Source organism: Gymnoscopelus braueri, assembly GCF_963280865.1.
Source record: "Gymnoscopelus braueri genome assembly, chromosome: 9".
Lineage (NCBI taxonomy): Eukaryota > Metazoa > Chordata > Actinopteri > Myctophiformes > Myctophidae > Gymnoscopelus > Gymnoscopelus braueri.
This window is the reverse complement of record NC_137610.1, coordinates 13,548,928-13,576,660: the sequence shown is the minus strand read 5'-3', so window position 1 is coordinate 13,576,660 and position 27,733 is coordinate 13,548,928. Positions and strand designations below refer to the sequence as shown.

Genomic DNA, 27,733 nt, shown 5'->3' with positions numbered 1-27,733 from the left:
CACTTTTGATTGACAACTACCAGTGTATTCGAAACTTGCTTTTATTTTTAAGCCAATATTGAACCCAACAGTCTTTATGATCCAATTTATACTTTGAAAGATGCAGCAGCTGACTTCTTCGCTGGTTTCTTCTTGGGCTTCAGCATCTTCGCCTTGATCTGTGGAGAGACAGTTTGAGATTCTTAGAACATAGAGTCCAATGTGATGCACATAAGATATAGGATTGCTGTAAATAATGTTTGTCTACTGGCTCGTTAACTTTTTATCAAGTATGTGCTCAGCATCAATGTTCGTCAGCCATCTGTGCCAGCCTATGACAGCAGGCAATCTGTCACTGGTCACAGCGTAAGACGCAAATTACACCATCACAGCACAGGTTTTTTTAATGGGAATTTATGCTCTTTGTTGAGGGTTATCGCATAGCAAACAGATTTAAAGTTCCTTTCCTCTGAAGAGAACATGGGGTAGATCAGTCCAATAGAGTCCAAGGCTAGCAGAGCCTTCATCCGAGTCCTCCACTTTTCAAGTTAGCCTGATCTACCTGCCTACATATTTGCCATAAGTCTAGTATGGTTTGTCTACTGGCTCTGTTAACTTACAGTAGGGTCATGCTGGAGGATGGCACGGCGCCTGGCTGTCTTGGCATAGGGGTTCAGTTTCCACATTATTCTCGCATTCTTCAGAGGATTCTTCTTCAGAACTCTGCGGACGATCTTCTTACTGCAATGCAAATTGAATAACAGACATCAGAATAAGCATATTTGACCTTTACTGCAATACAAAATAAATTAGCTGCATGGCTCAGAACTTCCTAATAATCAGGATTCAGAAACACGGACCGGAAGTGGAAACTCATCATTGCTTTAAATTGTGATTTCAAGTAGGATTAAACCTTAATTTGAGTGTGCTTACTTTGGTGCACGAAGGGCTTTCTGGATCTCCTCACTCTTCAGAATCCTGCTCAGGTCAGTGTTGGTCATCTTATGCATGGGGAGGCTGAAATAATAAGGCGTTTGTCTCATTAGTCATCATCAAGTACTGAAAGCCCCACTAAGTCAGACTGAGGCTAAACATGCATTGTGCATTTCCTCTGCATATCTAAATAGCTCAGGACTTCCATTAAAATCAGGATTCAGAAACACGGACCAGAAGTGGAAGATCATCATTGCTCACTATTACATTTGTGCATTTTCTCTGCTTAATATGTATAACTATGGCCAACTTTGGGCTACTTTTTACTTATTTTATACCACCCTTTACAGTACATTACAATGTACACCCCCCACCCAGTCATCCAACACTCACTTGTAGTCTTTCTTCAGGGTGGAAGATTTGCGACCTGTTCCATACAGCTCATCTAGCTTACGGAAAGCACTTTCTGTCCAGATGCAGAAGCGGCCAACATGTCCACCAGGGGCGAGCCTCAGGAGGTTCAGTTTGTTCACATTCTGAAGGTTGATCCCTAAGAACATAAATTAATATAAATTATATTTATGAGGTCAAACTGCAGATTGAACACATATCAAGTCATTCAGTCTCAGCACGTTTAGGTTCTAAGGACAGGCACAGGACATAAGCTTTCAAATCTAAATAGCTCAGGACTTCCTAATAATCAGGATTCAGAAACACGGACCTGAAGTGGAAACTCATCATTGCTCATTAACAACCAAGTATATACTTCTAAAACCTTTACTTTTAAATACACACCAGGGATATTTCTGAATGCTTTTGTAACACCGGCGTCTTGGTTATAGATGATGCATGGTCCTCTGCGCTGGACTCGCCTACGATTCCTCATTTTACCCTTACCGGCACGCATGCGCTGGGAGGCGTACACCTTGTGGAGGAGAAAAAAAACTATCAAGCCACGACTTTTACTGCAACACATAAAATTAATTAGCTGCATGGCTCAGGACTTCCTATTAATCAGGATTCAGAAACACGGACCGGAAGTGGAAACTCATCATTGCTCATTAACAAATTTGAACACCCAACAGCTCCAACTTTGACTTACCCTCTTGATGTCATTCCAGGCCTTCAGCTTTTTAAGCAGAAGCACTGCATCCTTGGTCTTCTTGTACCCTTCAACTTTGTCATCAACCACCAATGGGACCTCAGGGATCTCTTCAATACGGTGTCCTGATGACAGACAAAAGCTCATATGAATTGCAGTCTTTTATTATTTAACTCTTAAAGTGTTTTGCATTGTCAGCCGAGCTTGCTCAGAATTTAATATCATCAACACCCTTTCACAGCTTTGAGACAGCAGGCAACTGTCACTGATCAGGGTCAGACGCAAATTACACCATCATTGCAAGTTCAATGCCGTCTGCATGCTACAGGATATTTTCCAACAGTTATCCAACAATGAAATGATACTAATAGAGTTAAGATTTACCTTTAGCCATAACCAGGGCAGGCAGGGCAGAGGCTGCCAGGGCAGAGCAGATGGCGTAACGCTTCTGGGTTGTGTTGATCCTGCGGTGCCAGCGACGCCAGGTCTTAGTGGGAGCAAACATGCGGCCTCCACGACACATCTTAAATGTAAGGTTAAGGAAGCATATGACATGAGTAAACCTGAAACTCTGTAAAAACGTTTTATCACGTACATGCTCAGAATTAAAGTTCGTCAGCCATCTGTGCCAGCATATGACAGCAGGCATTCTGTCACTGGTCACAGCGTAAGACGCAAATTACACCATCACAGCACAGGTTACTAAAATGTTTGCACTGTGATTTTTTCAATGGTTTTAACCATGTTCAAGGATACATTTCCAAAGGCTCCCTGGCCAGAACGGTGGGTACCGCCACCCCTCACACGAGGAATACGGGCCACAGCTCTTCCTGTACCCCAGGACTCAGCACTGGTCTGGTGACCTGGAAAATACAATAGGAAATTGCATATTATTGTTATTATTACAATGTGACTGTCTCAGTACATTTTGGTTCTAAGGACAGGCACAGGACACAAGCTTTCACATCTTAATAGCTCAGGACTTCCTAATAATCAGGATTCAGAAACACGGACCTGAAGTGGAAACTCATCATTGCTCATTAACAACCATGTATAGTGTTTATGATTACTGTAAAACCTTTAATGTTAAATACACACCAGGGATATTTCTGAATGCTTTTATGTACATTGTGACTGACAAAATTGACTTGTTTGCTCACCTGCCAGCTCACTGACAGCATAGGGCTGACGGTTATTTTTGCGCATGTTGGTGTGCACAAAATTCACGATGTCAGGGCGAATTGGAGACTTGAACACCGCTGGCATGAGGACATTCTTGCCTGAAGTTTCTCCTTTCTCGGAATAAACCGAGATCATCGGTCTGGCACAAGCCTGATTAAAAAAAGAGAAAAGATGTCATCAAAGTACTGAAAATCCCACTAAAAGTCAGACTGAGGCTAACCATGCAGTGGTATGATTATTTTTATTTTATGCAAACGCCTATTGTACAAATGTAAATATGTATAAATAATCCACTATTGAGCATTTCCTTTGCATATCTAAATAGCTCAGGACTTCCATTAAAATCAGGGTTCAGAAACACGGACCAGAAGTGGAAGATCATCATTGCTCACAATCACATTTGTACATTTCCTTTGCTTTATATGTATAACCATGGGAACTTTAAGGCTACTCCTATAGCAAGTGGTGAGTTAACTACTTTCTTTTATAACACCGTCGACAACGTGCATCAGCTTCGCCTTCTGATTCATGTAAATTGACAGAAGCGGTGAAGAGTATTTTAACATTTACCACGAGGATATCGGGTCAAATTGTTGACTAACATATACTCGCAACGTCAGTGTTGAGATACATGGAGAAAATGGAAATCGTATGAGACTTCTAAAAATTTCACAGTGCGTACTCTGCTAGCTAGCATGCTAACAATGTACCATTAGCACCACACTACTGTTGCCAGATTTTGTGAGAAATAAGCAGCCAGGTATAAGAATAGTCCAACAGAAGCTTTAACCCATACCGTGGCTATTTGAAAATAGCCGATTTACAAGTTCAACGCGTTCCAAAAAGATCTTGGAAAGAAAAGGTGTAATACATTTGATTCAGATGGAGTCTGCGGAGAAATATATACATTTAAGCGTCCTTGACATAAATGTTTGGGAATTGGTTTAAACAAAAACAATTTGAAGCAAGACCAAACAATTTCAATTTGAGAAGCCCAAAAACCACCTCAACCACCAATATTTACAAACGACTTTACAGAAAAACAGGTCGCTTATAACATGCGGACATGGCAACAGTGACAGCCACACGTGTAACGTTAGCTTCACTGTTCCAAAATGGCTCCTCTAGTTAGCATTATTGCTAGTCGCGAGCATTGCATCTCAAGACGCTGAGAAAAAAACCTCATTCTGAGTCATTTTTTAACGCAAAAAAACACAAGAGTTGTTCGCTTAAATACAAAGAACAATTACAGACGGGCAGGTGACATTTGAACACTACATTTATATAAACTCTCACCATTTTGGGTAGTTATTTTACGGCTCGCCGGGGAAACACGCTCCTCACGCTATGGCGGCCACAGTAAAAAGGAAGTAGATGGGGCAACCTCCGTGCTACATGCATCCGCTCCAGTGTGTTGCCATGTCGGCTTATCATAAGCGACTTTGGGCTTCTTTTTCTGTAAAGTTGCTTGTAAATATTGGTAGTTTTTTGGCCTTGTTTCTAACGTGTACTTGCTTATTTAGGCTTGTTTCCACATATTTTCATGTCATGGACCCCCGCAAATTCATATGTATTTGTCCAAAACTCCCATCTGTTTTTTTTTTGGGGGGGGAGCACCAGTACCAGATTTGTGTTGTTAAAATGTTTTAAAAATATTCCAAATATTCCACTTTTTTTTCCAAGATTTTTTTTTGAAAATAGCAGATCTGCAAGCTTGTTAGCTTGTAGATCGGCTAATTTCAAATAGCAGATGTACTTGTACACAGGTTAAGAGTGCTCATGTAGCCTAGTTGCTTCTTTTGGGCTTGTTTCCCTAGACATGGTTGCTTATTTCTCTCGCAAAATCTGGCAACGCTGATCTGCTCCGGCGAAGCACCACTTCCGACTGACAGAATTGTCAGAATAAACATGTGACTGATTGTGTTTCATTACATTAATTCCTAAATACATAAATACATGTATGGCTTAAAAATTATTGAAAAAAATTATAAGGGAAAACTCCGAGCTCTAAAAACGTCTTAGCTGCTTAATGCCTCTGTGTGGCACTAGTTTATCCCGTTGGCGGAGCGTGATGAGAATATAAACCCGAACTACTTTCGGTGCAGAGCAGAGCAATGTTTCCCATTTTTTACATCATTTGTATTTTTATTATCTATTTGATTTATTTATATAAAATAAAATCATATATTATTAAATTATGTCATTTTATAAATACTGGTATTATTTAAACTGAATCAGAGGAAAGTTTTAATGGGTTTTAGACTTTTATATCTGATCGAAGATTCAGGGTGAAAAAGTGGGAAAATATAAATATTAATATTAATATCAATATTACTAGTAGTACCAATTATTAACTACCACAATGTAAACAAGCCCTTAGGGATTTTTGTGTCATCCTTTTAGTTTTAGCATTAGAATTCAGTGGTAACCTTTTCAGGCCGTGACCCCCCAAAATAATCACATTTGAACTAACTGGGGACCCCCACCCTGACAAGCACTTGGAATTGTAGGAGTTGAGGCATTACATTTAGTTTGACTCACTTCCACTGATAAATATTGTGGAAATAAATAGCCGATCTACAAGCTCACAACGCCTCGCGTTGAACCTGTAGATCAGCTATTTTCACAATGTTTGCCTCGTTCTTATATTATTTGACAATTTGGCAAGTTTTTATATTTATATTTTATATTTGTTGATTACTTTTGCTGCCGTAATGGTATTTTTCCATTTAATTTAATTTCTTTTTTTTAAGGTATTAACAAGGTCTTAAAAGTCCTTAAATTGTCACTTAATAATACTGTCATCTGTACCCCTCAAAATCATGTGGGGACCCCCCTGGCCCTGGGGGAGAACCACTGGAATCGTATTTGCAAACGAAGTAGTCCTCCTGTACGTTAGGTGGCAGGGTGCATCTTCGTTGCAACGCTCCATGAAACCCAAAGCAGAAGAAGGCGAGACTGACGTCACGTACTGACTGAGCGCGCCACTGTCAAAACAACAACAGCACAACTTTACTACTTTTAGCTCAAAGTATCACTAACGTTAAATCTAACGTTCATCTCCCGTAACGGTAACTGTTACTACACTATGTCTAGATTGATAGCCAATGGAAGGACGTTTTTTAATGTTCTTCGGTGAGTTTGCACTGCAGTGAGTCTGTTTTATCCTTTTTAACTGTATGGTTTTATCACGTTTATCTGTTTTAGCCTTGGATCATCAGTGGTGGAAAAAGTACTCGCATTTTTTACTTCAGTAAAAGTATCAATACTGCAATGTAGAAATGTAGACAAAATGTACTTGAGTAAAAGTACAAAAGTATTGGTATAAAATGTACTTAAAGTACCAAAAGTAGAAAGTACTCATTATGCAGAATGTCCCATTTCAAAAGTTTTGAAAAGTATAAAAATCTTTTGAAATAGCCGATCTACAAGCTCACAATGCCCATTCAAATGGCCAAAATGCCTGAAGTGGTTAATGTATGTTGTGTAATAATAAAAATCTACAAAGTAACTAGTAACTACAGTTTTCTAATAATTGTAGTGGAGTAAAAGTACAATATTTGTCTCTAAGATAGGGTGGAGTAGAAGTAAAAGTACTGAAATTTGGAAATACTCTAGTAAAGTAAATATACTATCTGTATTCTATCGATTTTTACATTTGCATATACAAAAGTAAAAGTCAGACTCGCTAAAATACATCTATGATAGTCTTGATCCAAGGTTAATCACGTTATACTGCCAGTAGATATGATGCAATTTGTTCCTTTTGTGGTTCTAGGTCTCTACAAGATGATGAACATAAAAAATCAAGTGCATATGAGGTAATAATAATGTAAAGTTGACGTTAACTACTTTCAACCTGGCGTCCTGTTGGGCATTTAAAATTTCAAAAAGCTCAAAACTTTTTCTATAATTCTTAATGCCTAATAAGGTCTGCTACCTGGGCATAGGAGTAATCTAGCCGCAAGCAACTCTTAGATGCTATTTTTTATATCTGGCATCTAGAGTTGCTATATCAACCCTTGACAGACCATACATCCAAACAGAAAAGTCCCATCTGATTGTATTAAACTATGTTAAACTCACCAACATTGCAGCTGTACGGAAAGCTTGGATTATCCTCTTTGTATCTGCCAAGTTTTTGTTTAATAAAAATCCACCGTAGACATGTTATGAGCTACTTTCTGTTAATAAATTCCGTGCAGGTGATTATTTGTGTGTGTTCGAGTTTGGAAGCGCTCGTTGGAAATCACTCAACGGTCCTGCGTACCACCTGCTTCGAAATTGCACATAATGCAGAAGGGAGCAGGACGTTAAAACTCTAAAACTCCAACACTTAGAAAAATTGTCACCTGCAGGGAATTTATTGACAGAAAGTAGCTCATAAGATTTTTATGAAACAAAAACTTGGCAGATACAAAGAGGATAATCCAAGCTTTCCGTACAGCTGAAATGTTGGTGAGTTTAGTGTTGTTTAATACAATCAGATCTGACTTTTCCATTCGGATGAATGGGCTGTCAAGGGTTGGCATTGCAACTCTAGATGGCAAATATTAAAAATAGCATCTAAGAGTTGCTTGCGGCTAGGAGTAATCTATGGCTGTGTATCTAGAATACATGAAATGTATGTAATATTCTACGGCTATAGCCATTGGTGCTATAATGATGATATTCTGCATTTCAGGAAGACATTCAGATATTGAAGATCAACGGAGATTGCTCTACTGTGCTGAATATGTATTATGGCAATAACCCAGTCTTCGTTTCTGAAAAAACGGTAAGCTCCAGTGCAGCGCCTGAACTGACCAAAAGTGATAAAGCAGCGACCATGTTTGTTGGAATTTAATAATGCTAGTGATATTTGAATGACTGATTGGAGCTTCTATTTCACTTTAGTAGCTACAGTACAACAATTTGTGAAACACATATCACATTTTGTTTAACTCCACCAGCTGTGGCTTTCATTCCAAATCCTATTGTTGATAACAGAATAATGGAAAAAAATCTTCTCAATATAGTACAAAAAAAAATATTTAGACATGATTATGTTGTAATTTGTATGTCTAATAAAGTTTGCTCAAAGTTTTGAAATGAAAGCGTGTGCGTGACATCAGACAGACACCTGAGCAAACTGATATGGTTTGTGACGTCTTATCATGTGAATCAATTATTTTGTGATGGTTCACCCTCAGTAGTTTATTTTTGTTTGTTTTGTTTTGTTTAAGGTTCCAAAAATTGAAATTGAAGATGAGAACGTGGATGAGACATCATCAGATCTTGACAATGAGGTTAATACCTCCCACATGGACTTAGGAGCACAACCGCTCACCATCATGAAAGCCAGGTAACATTTCAGACCCAATAGCAGATTTGTTTGCAATCTGTCTTGGTTTTTTAACCAATGGCAAATTAAAAGTATAATTGTTTTTGTTTTTAATGCAATTTTACAGACAACTCCTGTCATGGTACACAATATTACACAACAGTAATGTGTGTTCTGTGGACAACTCAGCCCTGCACCCTCTGTGGGTGCGCTGTGACATGTCTGACCCTGATGGAACATGCTGGCTAGGAGCGGAAACAGTTTGCAGTGGCAGTAAAGTGACTGGAGTCAAGTTATACTCTGTCACTTGCAAAGGTAAAGCTTAAAGTTTAACTCATCCATAAAAGATGCTTGGCTCGCTCTATTCCCTTTTTTGCACTCACTATAACTATGAAACTACATTATCGCATTTCATTCCTATGTTTCTTAATTAAGTTATATTCTGACTTTAATTTTGTTAGGCCCAACTGTGGGCAGAGGATCCTTCGTTACATTAGAGAAGCTAAAGCAAGAGCACAAGAAAAGGCATCATCCGAGCTTGGTATGTCATGACTCTTCCTCTCTTTGTACACTGTGAATGAAGTTAAACTGAGCTGACAAAATATTTTTTCTTTTACAACACCGTTTTAAAGTCACCTACATGCATGAGTTTTCACTTGTGTAACAGGCTCACTTATTGTTAAAATGTTCAATGTAATATTTTCTATATTGTCCTTAGTTTTATTGATTTATCTTTATTTTTCCGCCGTTGAACTTTGCCCTTTTTTATTCTGCTAAGTGTCCTTGAGCTTGAGAAAGACGCTATACAAATAAAATGTATTATTTCACATCTTCACTTCTCTAATGTGGCCAGATGGTGATTAAAGGCAGTGCACAGTACAGCGTATTTGGTGCCGTTGTTGTTGAAAACACCACTATTGGGTCTCAGAACAGCGTGACAGCTGATTTTAAATGGAGCCATGTAGAGAGCATCTTTGAGGTTCCACCTCTGTCCTCTACAGCAACTCTGGTAAGCAGCAATAAGCAGCACATCTAGCCTACATGTATACTATCTCTTTGTCATCACATTACTTACTAAAGAAAGAAAGGGTGAAAACAAAATAAAAGGGCCTCGGTTCTTCATGTTTGTAATTCTTTTCATTTGTATACTTGCAGAACATCAAGGTTGCCAGTGGAGATATGAAAAGCCCAATGTTCCCAGTGTACCGAGAGCTGGAGTTTCTTCAGGTTGTTGTTTTACAGTATAATACAGTATAATAAATGGACAAAACATACAGACATTCACAATATAGTATTTCACAGTACATCAGTAAATGTTTATTTATATAAGACATTTATAAGTGATACAGCATATTGAAAACTAAGAACAAAATAACAATTTCTAAAAATAATCACAGGTAGTTGTGTGACTATTAAAAAATTGATAAAAAGCGCACATAATGACGAATGGTATAAAGACACAAGGACAACGTACTATCGATAGATCACACATTACTGTATGTTGAGTGGTTCTCAACCTTTTCTGGATCATGGCCCACTTGAAAAAAAGCATTCGCGGCCCACCCATCTAACCACTTAACACGTTAAGTGGTCAGATGGGTAGGCAGCGTGCATTTTCAGAGCATGTTAATTATCAATCAATTTCTTGTGTTCCGGCTTTGATAAATGGAACATAGTATACTTTAATTTCCTAAGTGTATCAATATCACAATGAAAACTCATTTTTCAAGGTTTTAAATAAAAAATCCTATGACCTTTTTATTTTTTACATACATGTTTTTAATATTAATGTTATATTATAAAAGTCTTAGTGTTTTGCCAATTATTTGGGGGCCCACTCGCAATCCTCATGACCCACCAGTGGGCCCCGGCCCACATGTTGAGAATTGGTGCTCTACAGTGACTCAAAATGACTCCCCTCTATGTTGGTCAGACTCTGGCTAATGGTTTGAGAACTGGTGAGACGGAGTGGATGGAACCATTGGAAACCACATCAGCTGTAGAGCTCATCAAGGACTACCTGGAAGGTTTGACTCGCATATTGTTTCACTATCTAACCTCACCTTACCTTGGCTTACTGTTAACTGGTAGCATTAAAAAGACTCAATTGTGAAAATACTCTTATACTCAGAACTCAAGGACATTGGAAAGACACTACAGGATCAGGCTGCAAAAACTGAGGTATGACAATAATATTTGATTATTGATATTTGAATATATACAGTATATATATACAGTATATATATATATATATATATATATATATATATATATATATATATATATATATATGCACTGTGTGTGTGTGTATTATATTATAATTTCTTTCTTTTTTTTACAGGCAACAAAGCAGAGACTTGAATCAGAGAACGTTATTTTCAGCTCTTTCATGCAACGAGGTGATCTGGATTTCGTTGAGCAGCTGTGGGTTCGGATGAGAAAGAGTGAGTCCAGATTATTATGTGTGTGCACACAGACACACACACACACACACACACACACAGAGTATTACCAGACATTGAACATCATAATCATCCATCTGTTTCTATTCCAGGCGTGACTTCGTACCAAGACATCGGGGACTGTCTGAAACTGATTATCGGAGCTTTGAGATATGGTGATGTCAAACCGTGGGTATGTGTCCCACGCTCTCTGAAGAATAACTGTTAGCGTTCATGATCAACTTCAGTTATAGCACCAGTCAATCCTACACAGAATACAGGTTCACCAGCAGCTGTAGGATAGATTCTAATGTAATTACGAGACAGGAAACCCCAAGGCCATCAAGGGAGAATATCTAAGAAGAAAAAAAAAAAATCTCTTTCTCCTGTTCACCACAGACTGATTATCATTAACCACACAGTGAAAATGTCTTGACTTTATCAGAGTGAATGACATGTAGGAATTGTGAGCGATGGACCATAGTCTACCTGGTGGCTATTTCACATCACATGTCTACTCTTTCAAGATTCACAGGGACAGCAGTAGCTCTCTCAGCAAGCTAATCCTACAGTCCTACCGACAGCAGATGGAACCTGTGTCTCTGACTGGTGTCACCCCGGTCCACATGCTGCTGGAAATGGGTCTGGATAAGATGAGGAAGGACTACATTAACTATCTTATTGGTACGCAGTACGCACATTAAATGTGACAGAGGAGAGAGAGAGACTCTTGTCGCCACATCCACATTACCTGATACTTACCTTTTGCTTATGATTATTGATAATTATGTTTAATGGGCTTTTTGGTGCCTTATCTTTGGCCGTAGTATGTAATGTGAAAGTACACTTCTGTTTTCTTGTCTATTTCCAGGTGAAGAATTGACAACTCTAAACCACTTGGTAAGCTCAATACAATTCATTATAGAGTTGAATATATTGATATTCACTTTTAACAGACACATTTATCGTGTGTGTGTGTGTGTGTGTGTGTGTGTGTGTGTGTGTGTGTGTGTGTGTGTGTGTGTGTGTGTGTGTGTGTGTGTGTGTGTGTGTGTGTGTGTGTGTGTGTGTGTGTGTGTGTGTGTGTGTGTGTGTGTGTGTGTGTGTGTGTGTGTGTGTGTGTGTGTGTGTGTGTGGCTCGCTCAGAGTTATTTCCTCAGCACCGAAGTTGACTTGCAGGAGCAGGTGATCAGAGTGAGGAAACTGCACCACCTGCTGGAAATAGTGGTGACCTGCAGTACCTTCCTCGGCCTGCCTTATGACCGCCTATTCTTCCTGACACAGTACGACCAGCTTACATGTTGCTCTCATACATCAATCCATTAAGTCTAGTCCTGTCATTACTGACACTGAAATCATGTACTACTTTACTGTATAAGCTGGTTTTCCCCCCATCTCACAGGTCATGTCTGCAGTATTATAAGACGTGTCCATATGATGAAGAGCATGAGTTTAAACTGCAGATCAAACCTGCCCTCATCAGCCATTTCTACCAGAAGTAAGGAAAATTCCCCTTTAATATGCATTTGGCCACGGACCCTCATCTGAACATATGTGCCAGGGAGTCAGGGACCCCCATACAAGATGTGTGTTGTTAAAATGTTTGAAAGATATTCCAAATTGTTTTTAAGATGTTTGAAAATAGCGGATATAGAAGCTCACAACGCGTCGCATCATGGCATGTTGTAAGCATGTAGTATAGGGTTAAAGTGGTTCAACTTATTTCTATGCTATAGTATCTGTAACCTGTAACCCTCCCAAGGACCCAGACCCAGCTTGAGAATCACTGCCCAGAAATTCAGAACACGTGCAAATGCCCCCAAAATAGTGTGTGTGTGTGTGTTCCAGAGAGCACCCGGTGGTGTGGGGGGTGGAGGTTTCCAGCGGTCACGGTCCCTGCGAGGTGCGGACCTCCCTTCAGCTCAGTGACAAACCCCTGGTCGATCACATAACCTTTGAAATGGGTATAGCTTCCTCTTAAATTGACGCCCCACATAGTTCTTTCTTAATAGTGATTATGCATGCAGTGAAGGCATACTTGGTAGGCATAATTGTTCTGATTTTGTTTCCTCTTCAGACATTCCAAATGAGACAGTGAATGGGAGCTGCCTGCTGGACATTAAAAAAGAAGAAGGGACCGTGAATGGGGACCACGAGGAGGAGCCAGCTTATTTCAGCACTATGGTGTCCTGCAGCCTTGTCAGCTTTTCTTGAAATCAAACCAAACTCAAGTAAAAACCTGAGCGTCATGGTTTATGTTTTTTTTTATTTTTTTTTATCTCTTTGTGTTTTGTCGATGTGGTTGCATGGCATTACAATGTTGAAAATGTTTATAGAAATAATAAATAAATGTAAAACAGGTTTTAATAAGACACTTTATTTTCATAGATTATATTCTCATCATTAAAAAGAAAAAGAACTTGGATTGAACTGCATCCGTTAACTTAGAGGTAAATCTTGTACTGTAAGACCATCTCTAAATTATCTCTAAAATTACTGGTAAAATCCTATACGTAGTAGTGATCGCCTCTGTGTGAGTCAGAGAGAAAATAAGTTAAAGGCTAATGCAATATCTGGTTGTACAGCAAACCCATCCAGCTGGAGTAATAGTAAAAGTATTTGTTTTCACGCTGAACATTGAAGAAATGTAAGTGTGGTACTGTAAACATGCACACTTCGAGAGCTGTTTTCTAGTTCCTCCTCCTCAGCAGGAACATGAGAAAGACGGCACTGAGCAAAATACACAGGGTACAGATAGTGGGGACGACTATCTCAGTCACCATCTCCATGTGGCTGGTCAGGGGGTCTGAAAAGCGCACAAACAACACAGTAATGTAATGCATGACTCACTGTGTGCTCATGAAGCAGACTAGTTATGCTCAAGCACAGCACTCAAAGGGTTAATCATATATATATTTGACCACTACTAAGTCACTTGTTTTTTCAGATTAATGATCATGAGGGATTTCTTACCATGTATAAGTCTTAGAATATTGGCAGCAGAACTCCGCTGTTCCTCTAATAATGAAGAGAGAGAAGATACTCAGAGTTGAACCAAGGCATATTAACCCTTTGAGAACTGCCTGCATGCATTGCACAGAAGTTCCACAGATGGTACTGTATTTTTTAATGCGTGTATGCTGATAGACGTGATAGCAAAGCTGCTGCAGGGGTGAAAAGCACAGCCTGAAGGTGGCAAACTGATTTTAAGGCACACTATCAAGTTGTTGGGTCAGGAAAAAAAGCTGCAGCACAATGTAATGTACATAAGAGGTATAAAAAGACACAACATTGTTGTTCAGATACCAACGCTTCACTCAGTATCTTAAAGCCACACAATCATTTACAGTAGCAGAAAAAAAGGCAAGGCAAAAAATCTTCCATACCCAAGATAGGTCAATGAAAGACATGCAGCCCTTAAGTTCCTAAACTTCATCATGCACAGGCCAAACCTTTGGCATTTCTGCATGTTCCTTGGACTTTCTTCTAGCTGGAGGGGCAAACAAAGAAATATCCTGTTAGAGATTTTGGTAACCTTTTTAGTTTTTCTTTTTTCAGCCTCGCCTAATAGCACAATTTGTCCATTGTGTTCTAAGAAGGGACATGAACACCTATTACTGATCATTGTATTCCTATGATTTGATTCAATTATTTAATCAATTTCTCAATATGTTGTGACTATTTTGAGTCAGAATCTTTATTTGTTTACCCCAGCTAGTTACCTCCTTTTCCTGCTGAAGAGCAAGGATAAGGATGAGATAGTTGCACTGACCTGCAGCTAGGAGCTGGTTGCTGGAGGAGCATGCCTCAGTGGCCTTCCTCCTCCAGTTCTCCACCTGGGAGGAGTTAAAAGCAGTTTACACTTATTTAAAAGTTTAATCAGACGGAAGTTACTCATCATTGCTTCTGTTTATTTCATACAACGTATGGAAGGTCCTAATATTCAGGAAAGACATTGTGTGTGAGTGTAGATAGAAAGTAATAATAATACATAGGATTTATATAGCGCTTTTCTAGGTACCCAAAGTGGACAAAGTAAAGAGAGAGCTGAGGGAATACTTTAACCATACCATCTTCTTACCTCTCTCTGATTGGGGAATCCGTTTGAGCTGATGATACGCTTGTAGTACTGAACAGAGGCCTTTGGATAGCGGGGCTTGCTCTTGTCCCTGAAATCCACATAGTACAGGCCAAACCTCTCTGAGTAGCCCTCGTCCCACTCAAACTTGTCCAGCAGGGACCATGCTGTGTAGCCTCTCACATTGACACCATCTTTGATGGCTGAGAAGAAGCAGAGTGAAGAATAGCTGTGATAATGAAATTTCAATAGCCACATAACATCAATGCTTAAAATGATGTTTCTTTTCATGTATCATGCAATCTCAGTATAATTAGAACGCTTTGATATCTTTGCCGAAATGGCTGGGCATGCAAATTTGGTATCGCATTAGTAATACAAAACATTGAGAAAACTGTTGATACATTCAGATAAATAAATAGACTAACTGGAGAGACTGATACAAAAAACTATTGAGATTTTAACCGTTGTTTTAAATATTCTTTATGAAGTATTAAAATGTTGACACTTTGTATTTGTGTCAAATTCCAGGTGTCACCACCCAGCTGTACATTATGGTGTTAACTCACCTTTCAGCATCTCATTTATGTAGTCTTTATAATATGTTATTCTCCAGTCATCACAGAGCTCTGTGCACACCATCTTCTCTGACACCCCATTCTCTGTCACGTAAATCATTGGGTTCCCATACTGAGTCTACACAGAGGAACAAATGCAACATACTGTTAAGTCATCTTATATTCTATATTCATGAAACTGGTTGGGAATGATCAGTAGGCTGCTCTAAATAGATTTTTAGGTAAAACAAAAAAACTGATCAAGGGTCAAGGACAGAATCGAGAGATGTAGAACAAAAGATGTTGATTTGTTTGTAAGTGTATCTATATCTTTAGATGGAGCCCACTTTCTTAATTAAAGTTTACATGGAGTGGGGTGGAATCAGATTTTCCCTGCCCTCCATCACATACTGTACATCAAGTTACAATTTGTATCATATGGTTTTCTTAATGCTATATCTTTGCTATAATAACAACACTGACTTGCTCTTTGCAACAACAAGGCAATGGCATCACCTGATGCCATTGCCGCCCCCATACACAATCTACCTTGACAAAGTTGAGCAGGCGTCTGAATCCCCAGGGCACAGCGTACAGCCACTCAGAGCCTGGGTCTGGCCAACGTGGGTCCACCAACTCTGCCAGGTCACGGTCTGTGAAGTAACTGCTACCGCTGCGACCTGAAGGGTAGTTCTTCTGGGTGATGTAACGGGTGGTAAAATGACCAACGCCGAGGAAATCACAGGTCCCTTTGATGTAGCCCTTTTCTTGTGAGGAGAATGTGGGCAGACGAGAAGTCCCCAGGCCCTGCTGAGCACTCTTTCTTCCTGGACACAGCAAAGGAATACACATAGTTAATGATAGGTTCTTGATATAACTAATGCCACTGTTCAATGATGTAATCTCTGATGGGCTAAATGCAATGTATCTTGCCAATAAAGTCTTTCATGACTTGAGGGTAGTCTCCATGAAAGATGGGTGTGGCAAACCAGCCCAGGTAGAACTGGACGTATCTCTCAGCTGCCTCAATGTCTTTCTGGTTGCTGAGATCCACTGGCTCTCCCCAGTCCCCGGACAGAGAGATACCGACCAGACCTGCAAACACGCAGGCAGTAGCTCTTTAAAGTACCCATATATTGTACTGCTGATAGGAAAATACAGTGCCAAAGAATGCAAACTCTCTGAATGCAGTTGTCTTGGTTTACCTTTTTGTTTGCCCCTCCACTGTGTATCGTATGTATGCCAAACTTTAGCATGTGCCTTTTCAGAAAATAAATAAAATAAAATACTTTTTTCAATAATATTTCAATTTAATATGAGTTATTATTTCTTTCTTTTATTATTAGCTGAAATAATTAAAGTTTTTTTAAGGAATAGAAACCATTTCAAATGTCCTACCTTAATAATGTGATGAGCTGCCCTGTAGGCCCCAGTTCCTCTCAGCTTCAATCCAGGAGCATGCTCTCCAGTCTCATAGCCTTCAACTGCTACTGACTGAAGTGGAATGGAATGTCATTGCATTACAACATTAAAATACTTGCAATTATATATAACCATAAGTATATGTTTTTGTATAACTGTATACTAACTATATACATATATAATGTGTGTGTGTGAGTGTGTGTGTGCATGGAAAAACTGTCTGTCCTAAAGTTACAGAATGATAATGTGAAGTGCACATACCCACGGGTTGTTGAAGGTAACCCAGTATTTCACTCTGTTGCCAAATCTTTCAAAGCACAGGTTAGCAAAGTCATTGAAATGATTGGCCATGCTGATATTCTGCCATCCACCGTATTTCTCTTGCAAGAACTAGAAAAAGCATTAGGAGGAAGATACGTCAGTCAACTTCAAATGAATTATCATGCAATACCATAGTATATAAGTCAAATAGGCTGGGGTTATAGGGTTATTTTTTACAGCAAAAACATAGGCCCTACAGTATTTTACATGCATGGAAAATGCTGTTTAGGCCCATTGATGTTAGAGCGGCTGCCTAGGAAACGGAAAGTTCCTAGACGGCTCTTTGTGTCGAAGTGTCTTGACACTGAACCCCAAACTGCTCCTGATGAGCAAGTTGGTGCCTTGTATGGTTTCTTCCACCATCGGTGTGTGAATGCTAGTGTGAGTGGGTGAATGTAATGCACATTGTAAAGTAGCTTGGATAAAGGTGCTATATGCACCATTTACCATTTTTTATAACATTTTCCTTTACTGTATGTAGAAGTGTCCATACATTTGTCAAATTTAGAAAACATTTTTATATATTTTTACTGTATGGGATATGCCCACCTGTGGAAGATCCCAGTGGTATAGGGTGACAATGGGAGTGATTTTATTCTCCAGCAGATTGTCAATCAGCTCATCATAGTACCTAATTCCCTTTTCATTCACATGGTCAGCTGAAAAAGAAGTCACAATGTAGAGTATATTTAAAACATAAAGCTATAGATAAAGAACTGTAAGTGACATGTAAGTGACACAGTGTATTCTATAAAGACTTGGTCAGTCATCGGCCACTCACACTTGATCCCAGTGGGAATAAGCCTGGGCCAGGAAATGGAGAAACGATAGTGGTTCAGCTTCAGCTCCCTTATCAAAGCCACGTCATCCTATACAGTAGATAGACACACAGAAGAGTGGTTTACAGAAGCTTTACTTTACTTTATTTTAATCCCCACCCTATCTTCTCCATCTCACACATATATACGCAGGCAGGGTATAAAAAAGTGAGGTAAAAAGTGGATGTCCAGTGTTTACATAGTTGGTTTGTGTATTAATCATTGCACCTTGAGTTTGTAGTAGCCCTCACAAGAAGAGTCTCCAGTGTCATTCCGTTGGATTTTGCCTTTCTTGTGTGAGAAGACGTCCCAGATGCTCAGTCCTTTTCCATCTTTGTCCCAGGCTCCTTCTGTTTGATAGGCTGAACTGCCGGCACCCCACGAAAATCCTAACAACATCAGCAGCAAATGTTAGCAGCAGCAGCAGCAACAGAGATATAAGACTTAGACAGTGGTTCCCAACACCGATCCTCAGAGGTTTTCTATTTACCAGGAAGGACATTTCAAAGGTCAAGTACATTTTGCACATATCTGGGATTTGTCTTCTGCATTTAACCCAATCCTAAGTATTCGGACCAGTGGGCAGCTTCTGAGCTGTGCCTGGGGAGCAGTTAAGCGTTCAATCACAGGCGGCCGTCTTACCTCCTGAACCACTGCTGTGTGCTGCCTCAGTACTACCTCAGTTGCATGAATTAAGATGATTACCGTGACATGTAAAACAGCTGCGTTATATGTACCCTGTCCTCAAGGAGGGAATTAAAAGTACCGTATCAGCACTACGTTCTGTTGGACTGGAAGAAACCTGAATACAAATTGTGAAAAATGCACACGATTTATGTAAATTTTAACATATTATTAATTGGCATTATGACTTGTTTGGGACTCGAAACTTGAACTTGGACTTGACTTGGGACTTGACGGTCTTGACTTGAGACTCTACTTGGACTTGCAAAACAGGGACTTTGTCCCACCTCTGCACCAAACTATATAGCTAGGGCTTAAGTGTTAACTACCTAATAGGATAGAAAACCAAGTGTCACCTGAAGACCAGGTGTTGAAGCCACTGGGAGATCAGCCTAAAAAATAACATACATCTAAAATATCATAATTCATGCCAATAAACACAGCAAGCATCTCACTTGCTCAGAACTTTCTGAGTGCTCATACCAGTTGGAAAAGTGCCATAATAGAAGGAGCCTCGTTCGTTCTTTGTCCAGTCGAACTCCTCAGCCGCAGACAGACACAGCACCAACACAAGCACATGGCACACGGTGGCCGCACAGCGGGGCAGCATGGTACTCCTGAGCTTGCAGCACAGTCACTGTGTCGTTCTCCAGTAACTCACTGACCTTTACATACAGAGGAAAACATCTCAGCATCACATCGCCCTACACCACAACTTATAATGGCCTATATAACAAGACTGGCCTAGGACAAAAACAAAAAAATCAATGATGTTTCCAAGAGTGCACATAGTCAAGGCATATGCCTGCATGTCATGCTCTACGCACAGACTACTAGAATACTATATCGGAACTACGTATAACTGAGCTGGTCTGTACACAGACATGCAGGTGTACACATGGTCTCTCTCTCACACACACACACACACACACACACACACACACACACACACACTCACACTCACACTCACACTCACACTCACACTCACACTCACACTCACACTCTCATTCACTCACTCACTCACTCACTCACTCACTCACTCACTCACTCACTCACTCACTCACTCACTCACTCACTCACTCACTCACTCTCTTGCTGGAAAAGAAAGTGAAATAATTTCTAAATCTGGCTGAACTGCCATCAAACAGCCTGGAAGCATCTAGCGTAGTGGACTATACAGTGGGTCTCATGTTCATAATGCAGAGCTAAATGCTCCTATTCAGACTCAATGGACTGTGAGTTAATTTTGCTGAGGTGGACAGATCCTTTACAAAGTACGGTTTCACTTCTGTAAGCAAAGTTAATGTTGGCGAGGCCGATATGTTTATTGTATACTAGCACATAAACAATGGAGGAATAAAATCTGATTTATACTTAGTTGTGCGACACCATTGTACGACTGAGTATAAATTAAGCACAGTACACTGAGCTACTTAGATAGTACAATTAGTCTGAAATGAAGTTGTCAACATAGCCTCATCTGATCTATTCTTTATGTTCAACAACATGTAAAAGCAAATGATTTAATCTATGAATCACAAATCCATGAGTGTAATTTCAAAATTAAAATAATCTTCTACTTTCGGAAGCAAAACCTTATAAGCTCAGTCATATTTCATATTGACAAGATATATTGTATGTAAGTATATATGTGTAATTTCAATTAAAATGTGTATAATCAGTTCTACTGATGGTTAACAAATCCTAGAATAGAGACAAAAGTGTCCAATGAGTTAGATACATTTTAGAATAATTCTTTAGCAGAGCTCTGGTAGTTTGAGGCCATTCATCGAAAACCAATTGAAAAGGTGCAAAATAGAGGTTAATTAAAAAGTAAAAGTATATACTGTAGTGTATAGTAATTAAAGTTGACCAAACAGCACTGCCACTTGTCTCGGTAACAATCGTGGGGCCACACAATCACTTAGCAGCAAAAAGGCAAGGCAGAATTTGGGACTTCATTCATGAGATCCCTTTTCTCTCTTAACTAACATTTTGTCTGTTTTATGTCATCTCTCCTTAGACATTTTTTATTACTGAAAGGCAAACTTCAACTACATGCGAACTCCAGAAGCAGCCCTACAGTATGTGACCAAAAAAACAAGTCTTGCCACTAACAATACTGTATGACAATCATACAATGAATGAATACTATTTCTTTGCAGCTATAGTGAATAAGTCATCAAGATTTGTTACCCAGTTAGCTGTGTGCCTTATGAGGTGTTGACGAGCAGGAGTCCAAAGTGTACACTGAAGTACCTGGGTGAACCTCAGGACAATGTGGAAAGCTGTATATCAATTGGTGGAATCTCTATTGTACATCACCTACTGCACCACCCTTCCACAGAGTTGTCTCTGCTCTCCATGCGAAAGCAAATCTCATTGTGAGGCTCTCTGCATTGTTTTGGCTGTTTAGAAAATGCTGAACGGTTTGCTGGTGGAAAGTGTTTGCACTGCATTATGCATTTGCAAAACGTGGTGGCTAGGCCACGTTAGGGGAGGAATGACACAAGTATAACACAGATTTTAGTAGACCTGTGGAAAGGAGGCCGATTTCTGTCTTCGTCTGCTTGCCCCATGATGCATCATTTATGTTGTAAATGCTGCGCAAAAATCTCAGATATTGTCATACCTCCAGAAGTATTGGCACCATTTTAACAACAGAATCAACAATTATTTAAAAAATAACCACATTTTAATTTTCCTAAATAACATTTAAAAAAAAGTTCTACTTGTACAGTATTGTGAGCTCATTTAACTGGGTTACGAACATTATGTGTCATAATGTTGCTGTCGGACAAAAACCTTATATCTGTTTATCTTTTTAATAAATTAATACCCAACTTCATTGTACAACAGTATCACGCAAAAGTAGCGTATATAGCCAATCTACAAGCTCTATTAATAAATCCCTGTAAATCAGCTAATTCTGCGATTTAAAAATATATACTGTATGTGTATACGTTTAAGTGGATAGGTCTGTCTGTGGGTTTTATGAATATTTAACCAATGACAAGAGCTTGTGACTAATTAATAACTACAGTGGATCCATTGGAACACAGGTTCTTTCTTCCATTTTCTGAAAAGGTTTTGGACATACAAGGTTTCAACCCAACAGTGACGATTTCCCTTCATATTCCTTCATATATTGCTGTCAACCTTTTATCTCCATATTTCAACTTAAGTTTTCTTTTCTTTTTTTTCGGGGGGGGCTTCTTATGCCTTTATTGATAGTTTAGTGTAGATAGACAGGAAACGGGGAGAGAGAGATGGAGAGTGACATGCAACAAAAGGCCGTAGGGATTGGGACTCAAACCAGTTACCGCTGTCAGTCTACATTGGAGCCTAGGTGCCCGGACCGCCCATATTTCAACTTAAGTAAACATTCGTAAATGAATGGCCTACTTCATCATACAAGAGCGTCGCACAAAAGTAGTGAAAATACAAGATCCACAAGCTCACAACGCTATTTTCACTATTTCAAAATGTTTTTTAAAATAATAAAACATGAACAGTTTTGGACATACAAGGTTTCCACCCAACAGCAACGATATCCTACATCTATCACCATTGCAGGAGCCGGGGAATTGACAGAAAACAAATGGCAGTTACTCAGGTAATGGGTAAGTAGTTATATCAATAAACACATTTTGCTCTCAATATATTTTAGGTGAACAACTGTACCCACCCCATTTATTTAATTATTATAGTTAATTATTATTGATTCAGATACTGCAAAAGAAACATGACTTCGAGGCGCCCGCTGACCTAGCGGTCCAGGCGCATACCACATAGAGGCTCTAAAGCCCTGACAGCGTGTCGCGGGTTCGAATCCCGATCCCGACTACCTTTGCTATGTGTCACTCCCTGTCTCCTGTCAATCTCTACATGAACTATCAATAAAGGCAAAAAAAAGCCCCCCCAAAAAAAACATAACATCTGCAAATATTGACTGATACCATTGTCACAATATGTGGTCAATATTTTGGGTAAGACTTTATATTAAAGGAGAATACCGGACAAATTAAGTGTTGTCTTTGATGTCTCGTTACTCACCGACCGACGTGAAAAGTGGCGTTCTTTTTTTCCATAGATTCCCCTGTCGTCATTTTTTAAACCCCCTCCGTTGTCATAATGGGAGCGCGTGGGTTAGGGAGATTCGTCTATTATAACCGACGCAAAGTTGTATTTTTCTCTACTGCTAGTCATTGTGGAGTCTCATGATAGTCAAACATGCGTTGAAAATTCCTGCGAGGCCACCGTTAATGGCGAACGATTTAACACTGGATGCTTGTTTCTTTCCAGAACCTGGCAACTCGTGTTGCCAGGTTCTGGAAACAAGCACAATGACTCCACAATGACTAGCAGTAGAGAAAAATACAACTTTGCGTCGGTTATAATAGACGAATCTCCCTAACCCACGCGCTCCCATTATGACAACGGAGGGGGTTTAAAAAATGACGACAGGGGAATCTATGGAAAAAAAGAACGCCACTTTTCACGTCGGTCGGTGAGTAACGAGACATCAAAGACAACACTTAATTTGTCCGGTATTCTCCTTTAAGGTCGGGTCTATAACACTTGTTATAAATGTTTATAATTATGTATAACTTATAACATGGTTTGTGATGTATTATAATCTATAATAATATAATTTATAAGTGCTGCATAATCCATTATAACCTCAGTGGAACAGCACATTATAACTACCAGGTAACACTTTACTTAAGTTGGGTCTATAATGCATTATAATCACATTTCTAATGCATCATAATGCATTATAATGCTTCATAACACTCATTATAATTGTTCATAATTATGCATAATAACTTATAACAAAGACACTTTATAACAAAGTTATGGTAGTTATGTGCTGTTCCACTGAGCTTATAATGCATTATGACCAGCACTTATTTGTTATAAACCTTGTTATAAGTTGTCATACATTATTATAAACATTTCTAACGAATGTTATAATGCCTTATAAGCACATTATAATGCATTATAAATCCGATTATAATGTATTATAGACCTAACCTTTAAGTTAACTGTCACCGTTGGATCAAGACTGGAAATGGATTTAAAAATAAATAAAAAATAAACAATCAACTGAACCCAAGGTAAAACATTTTATTTTGTGCTTATGAATATCACTAATTTACATAAGGCAGATTCCCTGCTTTCGTATATATGGCCCTGCCATACATTTTCATGCTCGGAGACACATTCATGCTCAGAGACACATATCAGGCTCTTTGCTGTTCAAAATTCCTATTTGTCAGAATCAAGAACAGGCTACAAGCACTGCATAACACTGTCTTATGGCATACCAGTGAGAGACACTACATAATAACAGGAAAATGGGCACATCGATTCTACCACGCGGTATGCAACAGACATGACATGCCTTGACTTCTGCAAAGGAGAAAAACACTACTACCACCTACGTACTTCATCACACTGTGACAGTTACCATCTATATGGTGGTGGTATTCACTTACATACCATGGGGGTCCCAGCATATTGAGGCAATCATTCTGACACTATATTAGCTGTTTTCACCAATTAATTCTCTGGTTGACAGTGTGCTAAATGGTGAAATCAGCTGGTGTAATGAAATGAATGAATATACTGTATGAACCTAGTCCTCCATGACAGATAATGGAACGCCACTGGTATATAAATTCCACTTACCATCAGCTTATCATATGGAACTGCTATCGCTTCCACCTGAATAAATTAAACCTCTTAAGTGACATACAAAATAAATCAACGAGTAAAGAATAGTCTGTTAATGTGTGGTTCTTTGTTGGTGCAAATGTCAATGAGTGCTGTCTCAATAATCCTCTTCGTCTCCCTCCTCCTCATCATACCCGCCAGGCACCACGTCCAACAACTCCACATCATCCTCCTCTTCATCACCTTCGTCGCCCTCATCATCATCCTCCTCTTCTTCCTCTTCCATATCGTAATCTGTGGGGGCACTCAGCAGCAGTTTGGTCTGGTTGATCTCACTTTCATTGTCCAGACTTACACGAACCTGTTATAACAATAATGAAACCATGTTCACAAACACATCCATTCATCACCCATTGTATTAACCCTTTAAGACCGGGAACGCAGCATCTGTGTGTCATTTTTAGATTTCTTTGGGCTATTCAAAAATAGCAGATATACAAGCTCATAGCGCGGCACCGAGTGCCGCGCTATGAGCTTGTATATCTACTATTTTTTGAAAAATCATGAAAATGTGTGCAAATATTTGATTTTTGTATTTTTTTTTGGACATTAGTAACTCAAATTGTTGCTTCTGGGAGTCCCTGGAACTAAATATTTTACAAATGTTTGCTTTGAAAAAAATGTATTCCAAGAATTTCACGAATTTTCACGATAAAAAAAAAATAGCAGATCTACAAGCTCATAGCGCGGCACTCGGTGCCGTGCTATGAGCTTGTAGATCTGCTATTTTTGAACAATGATTTAATCGATCCAATTATTACTATTAGAATTTCACTCGCTCTGTTCCCTATTGAAATTGGCAAGATTTTGACCGAACTAAAATGTCATATTTAAAAATGATGTTAAAAGTATTCTATGTACACTAATCTTTAATGTATTTATTTGTATTGTTACCTCAGCTTCTGGGGAAGAGGGCTGCGAGGCACCTTCATCTGCTTGAGCGTTAATGATCGATTTCAAGGCACCTTCTTCGAACTGAAACACAACAAGTGAAGAGTGAATATGAAGTCATATGAGGCACAGAAAAGATCAGACTAATACTCAAAAACATCAACCACCTTCAGTGGTGTAAAGTACATTTACTCAAGTACTGTACTTAAGTACAATTTTGAGGTACTTTTACTTTACTGGAGAATTTCCAATTTTCTATACTTTTACTTCTACACCACTACATCTGAGAGACAAATATTGTACTTATTGTATATTGATTTTGATTATAATTACAAAACATCATAACCTTTATTTCAACTCGGAATACAGTTGAGGAGCAGTCATTTTCAATGTAGCCAAGATGCAAAACACAATAATCAGCAGGAATATACATTTATATACATCAATATTAAATATTTGAATCAGAAGACAGAAAACATACGTTATGCTTCAGCCCTATATACATTTCGGCCATTTGAAAATAGCCGATCTACAAGCTCACAATGCTTCATGATGCAACGCATTGTGAGCTTATAGATCTGCTATTTTCAAACGATTTTTATACATTTGGAAACTTGTGAAATGGGACATTCTGCATAATGAGTACTTTCTACTTTTGGTACTTTAAGTACATTAATTTTGATACCAATACTTTTGTACTTTTACTCAAGTACATTTTCAATTCCAGACTTGTACTTGTAACAGAGTATTTCTACATTGCAGTATTGATACTTTTACTTAAGTCAAAAATCTGAGGACTTTGTCCACCACTGTGAGGCACAGAGAAAAGATCAGACTTAATACTCAAAAACATCAACCACCCATCAGCTCACCTTCAGCCTGTTCAGCTGGTCCTGTAGCATCACTTTGATTTTGAGAAGCGTTTCCTCTTCTTTTCTCAGCTCCTGCAGACGACTGTGCATGTTTACGAGGTAGCGTCACGGCCAGACCATTCCTCGATACTGAATGCGAAGGAACGTTATGTCTGAAATGAAAAGGAACCAGTGTCTCTTGGCTAGAACCCTGTAGAACCACTAGTGAAGCTGGTAACGTTACATGTGTGCCATAGATACACGCCGGGTATTGATGCTATAGGCGACGAACCAACGTAGCTTCATTCGCAAAATACATGAGAAGCAAAACTAGGTAAACTATAGCCTTCGCCTGCTATCTCAGTGTATATTTGTGGGTGCTGTTGTAACATATCAATGTGTAGGTTGATAATGCAATAAATTAAATTAACATGCTACTCTCGGCTAGTGTTTATAAGCATTTGTTTTCAGTAGCAGATGCTAAACTAGTAACCACTTGTGGTAATGTTTTGCTGCCAGCTAGTCACGTGTTTCCGACTTCCGACCAGAGAAGGCTGCGCACGCCCTCTAGTCTGTAGGGACGGGCCTCCATCGGTGTTGCCATGTACTTGTATTATAAGCGACTTTGGGCTTGTTTGTCTGTAAAGTTGCTTTTATTTATTACAATAAAAGCCCAGAAAAGCCACATTGGCTTGTTTCAAATGGGGTCCGACCTCACGTACTCAATTCATGGAGACAGTTTGCGTTTTTTTTGACTGTTTCTAAAGCAGTGGTTCAATCTCAAACCTTAAAGGAGGAGTTCACCCAAAAACAATCTTATTTTCTATCAATTGCACACCCCATGAAGCCTTGAATTCATGGATTTATTTTTGTTTTTGTGGCATTCCTAAGCCAATAATTTGATGATCGGGTGTGTGTCCGGTAGGAGACACAAATAATCTACTTTGTGTCTCCTACCGGATACATTAGCCGGTAGGAGACGGGAATCAAATTATTGGCTTAGGAATACCACAAAAACAAAAATAAATCCATGGATTCAAGGCTTCATGGGGTGTGCAATTGATAGAAAATAAGCCATTTTTTGGGTGAACTACTCCTTTAATGTAGCCTACTTAACTTGGCCACCGATCTGAAAATATTTTGTACCAGGGACCCCATTTGTGTATTTAAAATGTTTCAAAAAGTGTAACATTATTTTTTAAGATCTTTCTTTGAAAATAGCAGATCTACAAGCTCACGACGCGTCGCGCGTTGTGAGCTTGTAGATCTTGTAGTAGGTTCAAAAGTGTTCCTGTGGGCTGCTTCTTTTGGGCTTGTTTTCATAGACCTGGTTGCTTATTTCTCTCGCAAAATCTGGCAACACTGGTTGCCATTTCTCAATGGTTGCCATGCTTACTATTAAATTCTAGGTT

General features: G+C 39.1%; 4 protein-coding genes across 4 annotated transcripts; 1 reads left to right on the top strand and 3 right to left on the bottom strand.

Moving 5' to 3' along the window:
• Positions 1-23: 23 nt before the first annotated feature.
• Positions 24-4,562, bottom strand: rpl4 (ribosomal protein L4). The gene is made up of 10 exons (XM_080438486.1): positions 4,493-4,562; positions 3,175-3,346; positions 2,771-2,877; positions 2,399-2,537; positions 2,015-2,139; positions 1,708-1,837; positions 1,306-1,462; positions 913-996; positions 600-720; positions 24-158 (listed from the first exon to the last, which is right to left on the bottom strand). The coding sequence occupies exons 1-10, from the start codon at positions 4,493-4,495 to the stop codon at positions 87-89; spliced, it is 1,110 nt and encodes a 369-aa protein (XP_080294612.1). The 5' UTR covers positions 4,496-4,562; the 3' UTR covers positions 24-86.
• A 1,620-nt stretch (positions 4,563-6,182) lies between these two features.
• On the top strand, positions 6,183-13,310 carry zwilch (zwilch kinetochore protein). Its single transcript, XM_080438799.1, has 18 exons — positions 6,183-6,331; positions 6,975-7,017; positions 7,881-7,973; positions 8,422-8,540; positions 8,647-8,834; positions 8,981-9,060; positions 9,373-9,528; positions 9,675-9,746; positions 10,453-10,546; positions 10,651-10,700; positions 10,861-10,963; positions 11,074-11,153; positions 11,488-11,644; positions 11,832-11,860; positions 12,107-12,243; positions 12,363-12,458; positions 12,809-12,924; positions 13,038-13,310. Exons 1-18 carry the CDS (start codon positions 6,285-6,287, stop codon positions 13,172-13,174), a joined length of 1,797 nt encoding a protein of 598 aa, XP_080294925.1. The 5' UTR covers positions 6,183-6,284; the 3' UTR covers positions 13,175-13,310.
• Positions 13,311-13,650: 340 nt separating this feature from the next.
• lctlb (lactase-like b) lies at positions 13,651-19,450 on the bottom strand (the record flags this gene model as incomplete). The annotated part of the gene is made up of 14 exons (XM_080437802.1): positions 13,651-13,766; positions 13,934-13,978; positions 14,733-14,796; positions 15,042-15,241; positions 15,608-15,734; positions 16,145-16,422; positions 16,529-16,690; positions 16,801-16,855; positions 16,994-17,089; positions 17,279-17,407; positions 17,888-17,997; positions 18,120-18,207; positions 18,385-18,545; positions 19,324-19,450. 14 exons carry the CDS (start codon positions 19,448-19,450, stop codon positions 13,651-13,653), a joined length of 1,758 nt encoding a protein of 585 aa, XP_080293928.1.
• A 4,504-nt stretch (positions 19,451-23,954) lies between these two features.
• Positions 23,955-26,828, bottom strand: snapc5 (small nuclear RNA activating complex, polypeptide 5). The gene is made up of 3 exons (XM_080437488.1): positions 26,343-26,828; positions 25,474-25,554; positions 23,955-24,880 (listed from the first exon to the last, which is right to left on the bottom strand). Exons 1-3 carry the CDS (start codon positions 26,430-26,432, stop codon positions 24,677-24,679), a joined length of 375 nt encoding a protein of 124 aa, XP_080293614.1. The 5' UTR covers positions 26,433-26,828; the 3' UTR covers positions 23,955-24,676.
• Between the last annotated feature and the right edge of the window lie 905 nt (positions 26,829-27,733).

Excerpts from the sequence above, each read along its gene's own strand:
- snapc5 (XM_080437488.1), bottom strand. The coding sequence starts at position 26,432 with ATGCACAGTCGTCTGCAGGAGCTGAGAAAAGAAGAGGAAACGCTTCTC. Across the intron at positions 25,555-26,342 it reads ACCAGCTGAACAGGCTGAAG|TTCGAAGAAGGTGCCTTGAA; the intron begins GTGAGCTGATGG and ends GTTGTGTTTCAG. Across the intron at positions 24,881-25,473 it reads CCTCTTCCCCAGAAGCTGAG|GTTCGTGTAAGTCTGGACAA; the intron begins GTAACAATACAA and ends TTGTTATAACAG.
- zwilch (XM_080438799.1), top strand. The coding sequence starts at position 6,285 with ATGTCTAGATTGATAGCCAATGGAAGGACGTTTTTTAATGTTCTTCG. Across the intron at positions 10,701-10,860 it reads ATCAGGCTGCAAAAACTGAG|GCAACAAAGCAGAGACTTGA; the intron begins GTATGACAATAA and ends TTTTTTTTACAG. Across the intron at positions 12,925-13,037 it reads TCACATAACCTTTGAAATGG|ACATTCCAAATGAGACAGTG; the intron begins GTATAGCTTCCT and ends TTTCCTCTTCAG.
- rpl4 (XM_080438486.1), bottom strand. Across the intron at positions 997-1,305 it reads ACCCTGAAGAAAGACTACAA|CCTCCCCATGCATAAGATGA; the intron begins GTGAGTGTTGGA and ends TTATTATTTCAG. Across the intron at positions 721-912 it reads AAAGCCCTTCGTGCACCAAA|TAAGAAGATCGTCCGCAGAG; the intron begins GTAAGCACACTC and ends TTTGCATTGCAG.